At 32.9% G+C, this 10,582-nt stretch overlaps 1 protein-coding gene across 3 annotated transcripts; it reads left to right on the plus strand.

The window, feature by feature from the left end:
* The first annotated feature begins 2,985 nt into the window (after positions 1 to 2,985).
* On the plus strand, positions 2,986 to 9,917 carry LOC126712686 (histone deacetylase 19-like). Of its 3 annotated transcripts, none has more exons than XM_050412120.1 (7): positions 2,986 to 3,155; positions 3,809 to 4,344; positions 5,990 to 6,430; positions 6,856 to 7,086; positions 8,596 to 8,666; positions 8,774 to 8,831; positions 9,469 to 9,917. In XM_050412120.1, exons 2-7 carry the CDS (start codon positions 3,817 to 3,819, stop codon positions 9,562 to 9,564), a joined length of 1,425 nt encoding a protein of 474 aa, XP_050268077.1. In that variant the 5' UTR covers positions 2,986 to 3,155; positions 3,809 to 3,816; the 3' UTR covers positions 9,565 to 9,917. The 3 variants fall into 3 exon arrangements, with proteins under 3 accessions (XP_050268077.1, XP_050268078.1, XP_050268079.1); XM_050412121.1 differs by having other exon boundaries at positions 2,998 to 3,220; XM_050412122.1 differs by having other exon boundaries at positions 2,998 to 3,188.
* Positions 9,918 to 10,582: the final 665 nt, after the last annotated feature.

Genomic DNA, 10,582 nt, shown 5'->3' on the forward strand with positions numbered 1-10,582 from the left:
TCTTCCCGTCGTTAATCTTTTTGAACAAGCTCTTGTTTATTTTTCCCCGTCATTTTGATTTTTCCTGTACAGTTTATTTATGCTTGATTTTCTTCTTGGTGCTTTTGTTTCATTGACTTTGCAAGCAGTAATATCTGCAGTCACATTATTTAGAATTCTAAATGACATATATATATATATATATATATATATATATTTTGTTAGATATAAGAAATTAACTCTTTATTATGAAAACCACCATGCACTTTTGGCACAATGATCACTCTACAAATACAAGTATTTGTGGGGGTGGAGGGCAAGGGTCTGGGTTCAAGTTTCCAAGAGAGAGTTTCACAAACTTTTTACTTATTTTTGCTACTATTTATGGGTCTTATTTCACTTTTTGGTACTATTCATAGGTCCTACTGTACTATTTCAGCTACATTTTAGCTTTATTTACAGTACTTTCAGCACAAAATTTTCAATTTCAGCTAAATAAGCTGTTTCCAAACAAACGCTTAACTACTAAAAGGATAATGGTAAACGATAAGCCTATACATCAAGTTGATTGATCGTTACATCCGTAATAAAATCTTGTCCTAATCAATTTTGCTATTTATTTTTATCAGTAGTTGAAAAGCATTGGTACTGATTATTTATTGATACAATGTAATTATTAGATGAGGAAACAAAAAATGTATAGCTTTTATAGTATACAGAAGCCAGCAGCTGGTTTTTTTGGCTTGATCAAGCGCATAGACGCTGGAATCAACTCTCTCTCTCTCTCTCTCTCTCTCTCTTTAAATTTTAGTTTCACACTTGCAGGGACCATAAGTGGTTCACCAACCTTCTGCCCAATCTTCCCGTCGTTAATCTTTTTGAACAAGCTCTTGTTTATTTTTCCCCGTCATTTTGATTTTTCCTGTACAATTTATTTATGCTTGATTTTCTTCTTGGTGGATATAAGAAATTAACTCTTTATTATGAAAACCACCACGCACTTTTGACACGATGATCACTCTACAAGTACAAGTACTTGTGGGGGTGGAGGGTAAGGGTCAAGGTTCAAGTTTCCAAGAGAGAGTTTCACAAACTTTTTACTTATTTTTGCTATTATTTATGGGTCTTATTTCACTTTTTGGTACTATTCATAGATCCTACTGTACTATTTCAGCTACATTTAACTTTATTTACAGTACTTTCAGCACAAAATTTTCAATTTCAGTTAAATAAGCTGTTTCCAAACAGACGCTTAACTACTAAAAGGATAATGGTAAACGGAAATCTTCTCATTAACTACTTCAATTATTGTAAGGTTTTAAATTGTTGGTTATATTGCTGTGTCAAAATAAAGTGTTGTATGAGCAGTATTTTATAGTATTTTATTTTAAGTTTAGTTTGTATTAAGTATGCTTTTGACATGGATGAAATTTGTCAATTTATTTTACTATTTAGTTTATTTTTGCTATTATTCATGAGTCTCATTATACTTTTTAGTACTATTTATGAGTTTCACTGTACTATTTTATCTAACTTTTACCTTTATATATAGTACTTTCAGTAAAAAAAATTCAGTTTCAACAAAATAAATGAATCTCAAATAGACTTTAAGTCAAGTGAAGAAGTATAAATTCAGAACTCAAGCTACAAAAGACTTGAGTAAAAAATTTCTCACTTGTGCGAATATTGAATGGAATGTTCATGAGACTTGCTCAAATTCCATTCATGAGACTTGCTCAACTGAAACTTTAATTAGAAGTTCGCAAGACCTTTACTTGACAGTTGCTTGATTGAGATTGCATGAACAGTAAATTGATTTTGTTTTGTTGCTTGCTTAACCTCATTCTCTATATAAACTATCCTATTATAGAGAGCGAGAGGAGGTTATCTATTTCATAATTAAAATTTTATTTTTTGAATTTAAAGTGTTTAAATTGACGTGTTTATTTAAAATTTAAATGATGTGATTGTACATCTGAAATATGAAACTAGGCATTTCAAATAAAGAGGATCTTGTCTAAAGTACCACATCAATTAGTTAGTGAGTGAGTCTTCAATTTATAAGCCTCGTTAGTACCTTACAAAGGTTAGACTCTTTTGTAAGTGTTAGTATTGTAAGTTTTATCTTCTCACTCCCTCATTTCCCATTCCTTATCTTTTGTCTATATTATTTCATAAAAAATAAAATAAAATAAAAAGGATATTTTTCCTTGGTGTAGAGCAACAACACCAATCCATTCCAAAATTGGTGGTTAAACTCTACTGTAGTGATGATATTGTAGGTGAGATTTTAAGGAAAAATAACTTGAGGCCACAATACTAGGACGATAGAAAGTTTAAAACTTCTTATCCTTAACACCTTTCAATCACCAAGTTGCTTTTTCATTACCCTAAATGACGTTATCTTCCCATTATAGTTTATATATATATATATATATATATATATATATATATAATTTACATTTACATTTACATCCGATAAGATTTGGAACTGCTAAAAGATTGAATCTCCGTTTATTTTTTTTTGGTTAACAATTGAATCTCCGTTTATGTAAACAAATTTGGTATGCAACGCAAAAAATAATGCTTGCCAACTTATTTGATTTTTTTTTTTTTTACACGTAAAGCCAAGCCAAGCAATAGATTTTTATTTTTATTTTTTTAAAAAGTGAATTTTCTTTTTTTTAACTTATTTATTTACGGTAAAATTTTTAAAATTTTACTTTTTCTAATTACAATAGTATTTTTGTTCTTTTTCTAAAAGGAAAATAAGCTAACAAAAATAAGGAGCTTGTCATCAAATTATAAAGCACACGTACTGATGTTTTATTCTACTCTGGGTTTGTAGTGCAAACTGCAAAGCGATAAAGGAAATTCAACTTAAACCTAAAATAATGGTTTTTGTTTTTTTGTTTTTTTTGGATTTTGTAAGTCGGTCTCTAAATAATATATAACAAATTAACAACGTAAAAAAGGAAAACAAAAAGTACAGAACAAAAAAAAAATCCCATCTATAAAAAAAAAAAAAAAAATCTCACAGACACAGTAATAGTGGAAATTAGAAAAGAAAGAGAAAGAGAAAGAAAGAGAGAGAGAGAGAGCAAAAGAGGCGGTCGAGGTCTTAATCCTCTGGACTCTTCAACTCTTCTTGTTTCTGGTGTCTCCGCGGCACTAAGGTACTCTCTCTCTCTCTCTCTCTCTAGTTCGTTGTAAGTTTCTTCATAGAGTCTTGATCTTGCTGGTTAGCTTTCACATCTTCTTGTTATTATTGCTTTTAGTTATAGCAGTTCTTGGAATATATTCACTGATTAGATTTGTCCTTGTGTGCCACACATTTTTTTTGGGGTTTTCTTTAGATATATTATTAAAGATTATTGTGCCAAATTAATATTTTTATTTTCTTAATACACTTCTTCTGTGTTTTCTTTATTTATCAAAATAATATTTTTATTTTGTTACTACACTTTTTTCTGTGTTTTCTTTATGTATCATCATGCTCATGCCTGTGTTGCCCAAACTTGTTAATTTGGAATGAAAGAAGTCTGCTATCTCATACTTAATCCAAAGAAAGAAAAGGGTCTCTCTTATGTGCTTTGACTAAGTAATTTCTAACCTTTTTATGTGAAATATATATATGGGTGTTTTATTTTCGAAATCAATTTGTTTATTTGTTTTTCAATCTGACTTCAAATCCACATTAGGTTCTTTGTGGAACCAATTGTAGTTAATTTGCTTTAGGTGGAGAGCTGGAAATTCTGTTAAATTTTTTATTTATTTGGAAACTCTGTTGTTTTTAATCTTGATTAGCTTTAAATTCACCTCTTCTCAGATCACATTATGGAAACGGGAGGCAATTCCCTTCCGTCCGGCCCTGATGGGGTGAAGAGGAAAGTGTCATATTTCTATGACCCGGAAGTTGGAAATTATTATTACGGACAAGGTCACGCGATGAAGCCTCATAGGATTCGAATGACACATGCTCTTTTAGCCCACTATGGATTGCTTCAGCACATGCAGGTCTTGAAGCCCACTCCTGCTAGAGATAGGGATCTTTGCAAGTTCCACGCTGATGATTATGTGAATTTTCTTAGAGCCATCACCCCGGAGACGCAGCAAGATCAGCTGAGGCTGCTAAAGAGGTTTAATGTTGGTGAAGACTGCCCGGTATTTGATGGTCTTTACGCATTCTGTCAGACTTATGCTGGGGGTTCAGTTGGTGGTGCTCTTAAATTGAATCAAGGAGGCTGTGATATTGCGATAAACTGGGCTGGTGGGTTGCATCATGCCAAAAAGTGTGAGGCTTCTGGATTCTGCTATGTGAATGATATTGTCTTGGGAATTTTGGAGCTCCTCAAAGTACATGAGGTTTGTCAAATTTTCTTATCTTGTATTTGTATATTTTCATGCATGAGATCGGGACCAATTCTGGAATGTATGTTTCTTTTTGGTATGTTACACACCCACACGCACCCAATGGGGCCTTGAAAAATGACCTCACCCTCCACCCCATTCTTGCGGGAGTAGAAAATGCCATTTGAACTATAGCTTATTGGCAGTTCACACTAATTCTTGAATGAATTGAACTGAATTTATAAACCATCAAGGAAAAGTCCATGTAATTGTTATTGTTGTTGTTTGTTGTTTGATGAATTGGTGAATTGGAGGAATCAGCTTTTTGCATTGTTAGGTTTTGAGATGTGTTGTCTACACTTCAGATGATAAAACACCATACAGTTACATATATAGACTCTTATCTCTCTCTCTCAAGTTCATCACTAAAAAAGTCCGTTTGGTTGCCAATCCTTGTCTATTTTGTTATTCATGTTGAAGGCACTATTTTTTTACTAATTTTAGAAGAGCTGCAGATGCCTTTTTATCTGGTTGATTTTTTTCCTTTCGTACTCTCTAGTTCTTTGTTTTTCTATTTTGAGATGAGCAAGAAATTTTCTTTTCTTTTTCTTTTTGAGGTCTAGTTAGAAGTTACTCATCAAGCTTGAGTTAAGTGTGATATAAAGTGCAACACACATATCATGCAACTGATAGTGGTATTATGTTGATCTATTCATTGCCTTTTCGGCCTTTGGTATAAATGTTTGATAAACATTTTGCTCTTTCTAGGAATTTACCATCAAGTCCTGCATTTGCATAAATACAAGTGATTAACAAAAATGACTGCATTGTCTGTCAGTCATTTTAAATAGGAGTTTCCATGCAAAACGTGCCGTTCATTAATGAGTGCACTTTACATAGTGTTACCATTGTTTGTATCAATCGATCCCCTAGGATGCCTTTGAAAATAATTGTTTGATTGGTAATTGCTCGTTATTGTTCTTTCTTTCTTGCCAATGAGGTCTAACTGAAATGACACCTCCACGGCTCTACCCCTTGTAAGAGCAAGGTGGAGGGTGGGGAAGTTCATTACTCATCGGGTGTGTGCATAACTTACCAATAAAAATATATATATATATATATATATATATATATTCTTCTTTATACCAGGATGCCTTCTAAAATGAAAAAACCCAAAACTTTAAAGTCTGATGGTTGTTTTTTAATTTGGGTGTTGGGGTGTGATAACAGTTCTTGGACTGATCAACATCATGAGGTATTTTTTTGCATTTGTGTCACCAGTCATTATCAGTGCAAAATTTCGCTTTGAGCTATGCTTGAGTTCAAACAATTCTTGAAATAATTTGATGAATGACAAGTTGTTTCATGGAATTTGGCACGAATTGTTGCTAAGCTTTTGTGAATGTCATGGATTAATGACAAATTGACACCAATCCTTTTAATTATCATGATCATCATTAGTTTTATTGTTTTCAGATGGCAACTTGAATTCAGCTCTAAGATTTTGGCTGGCTGAAAAAGAGATGTAGCAAATGATGTAGCAATTTGGCTCTAAGATATAGCAAATGACAAACTTTTATTTTTCTATTAGCATGTGTTACTATCTACTGTTTGCTGTAAGTGATCATCAATATAACTCTGTGTTCTCATATCAATGCAGCGTGTTTTGTATGTGGACATTGATATCCACCATGGCGATGGTGTAGAGGAGGCTTTTTACACAACTGATAGAGTCATGACTGTTTCATTTCATAAATTTGGAGACTATTTCCCTGGTACAGGCGATATTCGTGATATTGGATATGGAAAAGGAAAATATTATTCTCTTAATGTACCCCTAGATGATGGTATTGATGATGAGAGCTACCAGTCATTGTTTAAGCCAATAATAGGTAAAGTGATGGAAGTTTACAGGCCTGGTGCTGTGGTCCTACAGTGTGGTGCAGACTCTTTGTCTGGCGACAGATTAGGGTGTTTCAATCTATCAATTAAAGGCCATGCAGAGTGTGTTAGATTTATCAGATCTTTCAATGTTCCGCTTCTATTGGTGGGTGGAGGTGGTTATACAATACGAAATGTCGCTCGCTGCTGGTGTTATGAGGTATTCTATATTTTTGCAATGCAATTATTGAGTTTCCTTCAGATAAACCTATATAATTTATTGATTTAAGAAGCTTAATGTTATATGTTGGTTTTGGTTGTTGTATAATGACCATTTTTAACAAAAACTTTAGAAAATGCCACTGGATGGCATGAAATTTGGGTGACATTTGGAAAATTTAATAAATATATAGTAAGAAATCAATATGTGCAGTGTAATTTACAATTATCCTAAAATTCAGGAGCTTACTAGAAAGTACAATGAAAAATTACAAAAAGCTATGAGAGATATGTGTCCTTATTTTGTATAAAAGTCCTCATTTAATTTTAAAAGGTTGAAACCCTGATTTTTTAAGTATTGCATTTGTCATTGTTATAAGGTTTGATGTGGTCCTAAGACTCATTATCATGTTATTTGTTGAGCAGACGGGTGTTGCACTTGGGATTGAAGTTGATGATAAGATGCCACAACATGAGTATTACGAGTACTTTGGTCCAGACTATAATCTTCATGTAGCTCCAAGTAACATGGAAAACAAGAACTCCCGTCCATTATTGGATGAGATAAGAGAAAGACTCCTTGATTATCTTTCTAAGCTGCAACATGCACCAAGTGCCCAGTTCCAAGAGCGCCCACCTGATACACAGCTTCTCGAGGTTTGTTTTTGCATCTCTTATCATCATTATATTGCCATGGTATATGTTGTCCTCATTTCTTCTCCTGCCTAACATTTTCAAGTAAGTTCTATTATGAGCACTAAACTGATAAATCCTTGTTCATTTATGCGACATTCTTAAAAATAAATAAATAAATCTTAGATTCTCTCTCTCTCTCTCTCTCTCTAAAATAGTGATTAAAAAAAGGAAGGAATGAAAAATGAAAACCACTTTATAGAGCTTAAATCTCAGAATTAATAATTATGTAACTCTCTATGTTCTTCCAACTGTGTGCTCTACCATTGTGGATGTTAGATCAAAATAAGTGTAATTATTCAAGTTTTCTGTCTTTTATGATGATATATTATGATTCTAAACTGTGGATGTTGGATTTGCAATTTATTATTTGCGGAGTGATACATATAGCTTAATCTGAAGGCTTTGGTGTTAATGAGGAAATGAGTAGAAATTAGTTGAAAATATGTGTGGAAACTGGTAGAGTGCTTTGAAACTTGTGTTTAATGTTTGGTGCAGGAAATTTTGCTGCATAATTGAGAAATTCTTATTTGTTAGCACATATATACATAAAAGATATGGAAGTCCCAAAATATCCTCATGGTAGGAACCAAAACACTATTTGATTGACTTGACCCATCTAGAATTACTTCATTATGACTACTCATTTCAAAATATTTTTGTTCCTTTTTGTTTGTTGCTTAGAGTGCTTACTTTGTGCCACTCTCATTTTATGGCTTAGCATGCAATGGGAAGGAATTTGGATGTTAATACTTTTTTTTTTTTTTCTTTTTAAAATTTCAAACAATCACAGGCATGTTTGGTGCAGGAAATTTTGCTGCATAATTGAGAAATTCTTATTTGTTAGCACATATATACATAAAAGATATGGAAGTCCCAAAATATCCTCATGGCAAGAACCAAAACACTATTTGATTGACTTGACCCATCTAGAATGTACTTCATTATGGCTACTCATTTCAAAATATTTTTGGTCCTTTTTGTTTGTTGCTTAGAGTGCTTACTTTGTGCCACTCTCATTTTATGGCTTAGCATGCAATGGGAAGGAATTTGGATGTTAATACTTTTTTTTTTCTTTTTAAAATGTCAAACAATCACGTGCATTGGATGCTGCTATATTAAAACCTGCTATAGTCATACTTGGCTAATCCAAGCTTAGGGGAAGTAAAGAGTATGCAAATATTTGAAATGTTAGTGTTATGCATGTGCACACTAGATTAGTGTGCGTTTCTAGAAAAGTAAAGCAGAACATCCAACTGTTATTCATGTGCTCTTTTGGGTGTGAGTTAGCACTATGCAGTCTTGTTTCAAACCCCATTTCCCTTCCCGATCTCATGCTTGTTGTCATTCTTTTTGTCACCATTATTTTGGTCTGGTATTAGATTGCTTATAATACTCTGATGTCATTGCCCAAAGTCCAATATATAGGTGGAATTTGTCTAAGTTAAAGATTAAAAATGTTTTTGTCTTCAGGATGATGAAGATCAAGATGATGGAGATGATAGATGGGATCGTGATTCTGACATGGATTCTGATGATGACCGGTATGCAAAGTACCCCTCCCCCACTCCTTCTGTGTGTGTTCTCACACAGGCGCGCATTTGTTTGTTTCTTGAGGTTGCTAACAATTTTGTCTCTTTCTATTGCACAGTAAAGCTCTGCCAGGTCGAGTAAAGAGAGAATACATCGAATCTGAACCTAAAAATTTGGTATGTTCAAATCTGTTATCTGTTTCTCTCTGTAATTACCAAAATTAGTATCACACGTCTTAACTTAGTTACACAGCTAGAGATTAATTTGTCTTTTCTGGCTTGATTTTTATTTAGTTTCAAGTGGTAATTTATCTCTCTTCTGTTATACTTGAAAGTAAAGAAGTGAGGTCAATGTTTCTATTCCTGACCAAGAAAAGAATTCTGGTTATAAAGCATTGAATCTTCAATGTAATGTCTCCACTGATGGTCATTCACAGGAGTCTTGTCTAGATTAGGCAAGTGGCAGTTATATTGGTCTTCTTTTACCCTTTTTATTTTTTCTTTTTGTCTTTTATTGGGGACTCGTGAAATGTTATTTTAAGTTCTCCTAATTGGGTTTTGAAGTTTACAAAAGACGCATCTTTTGTTTTCTTTTTGCCCCCTCTTTAAACTATATAAAAGTTATGGCTTATAGTCTTCTGCTTCTTCTGTTGTGTTAAAAGTGTGTAATATTCTGTTTACAAGTGTTGTATAGTTCAACTTTAGCTGTTGAAAGTGAAGTTTATTACATAGAAAAGAGTCATTTGAGTTAACACCTCCCTTGTCTATTATGCCACTATCGAAGGCATTAAGTAAGTATTTTTGTGACTTTCAGGCACCAACTATGATGGCAATAGATGAGCCATCCATCAAAGTGGAGCAGGATAACTCGAACAAATCATCAGATCAACACACTGATATGAACTCATGACCAAAGATCGATTGAGTGCCTCAATAGCATGCAATATTTGTACACTTGTATTTATTGTGGCTTCAATCACGGCATTCTCACATTGTTCAACAGGATTGTTTCAAACGCTTTATTGAATGGGCGTGAAAATTAAAAAAATGTGATCCTTATGTGCCCTTTGCTCTTCCCCTCTGTGCATATTTCAACGATACCATTGGTGTTATTAGTCGCATTTTCAATTATCATCCACAATCAATTATTTTAGAGTTCTTTTCACTTGGTTGGTGGAAGATATTCTTGTAGTCTGTAATTGTAAAACTGTTGTAGTACCTTGAGATACTTTCTGCATATTGGCTGGCCAAACGACATACTTATCTGAGCTATGAGGCAACTTTTTTTTTTTTTTTTTCTTTTGATAGTGATGGCATTTTCTAAACTTGAATTTATATGTAATGATTCATGCCCAAGCTATTATCTTATGAGCTCTTTGATAAATTATTTAAAAAATACCCCTTACGAGGGAAAATTTTGGGGGCCTAGATAATGTCCTAATTCTAGTTTTAATCAAGCCATGAGAATTATTGATTTACCAAGTTTTACGTTCTTTTTTTCTCCTTTTGATAATAGTAAACCCCTTACATAAGGTTTAGTTTTTATTGAATTTAATATCCTCTCGACATCCAGACTCCCAAGAAAGTAGAGCCCGAAAGCCAAGATGCCTTAGAATGCAACTATGCTTGCGTTTCATTTGATTAAGAATCTCAAAGGACTATTATTTATGGAGGATGATAACAGTTTATTTGGTACATTCCTAGAAATCCTATAGAAATTACTATTAATTTTCTCAAAATATCATTAACATTTCTAGAAATTATTTATTTTTCTCAAAATACCATTAACTTAATAAGAAAATTAATATGAACCGCAACTTAAGTCAATTATCCTAAAATATATAGTCTAATAATTTCAAATAACACATGCAAATAAAAAATAATCATTTCAAATTCTTTTTTACAATGGTTTATGAAATCATCTTGCT

The sequence above is a fragment of the Quercus robur genome, chromosome 2 (genome assembly GCF_932294415.1).
Source record: "Quercus robur chromosome 2, dhQueRobu3.1, whole genome shotgun sequence".
NCBI lineage: Eukaryota > Viridiplantae > Streptophyta > Magnoliopsida > Fagales > Fagaceae > Quercus > Quercus robur.

Coding starts and splice junctions, on each gene's coding strand:
- LOC126712686 (XM_050412120.1), top strand. CDS start 3,817: ATGGAAACGGGAGGCAATTCCCTTCCGTCCGGCCCTGATGGGGTGAAG. Junction 4,345..5,989: donor AGCTCCTCAAAGTACATGAG/GTTTGTCAAATT, acceptor ATATCAATGCAG/CGTGTTTTGTATGTGGACAT. Junction 7,087..8,595: donor CTGATACACAGCTTCTCGAG/GTTTGTTTTTGC, acceptor TTTTGTCTTCAG/GATGATGAAGATCAAGATGA.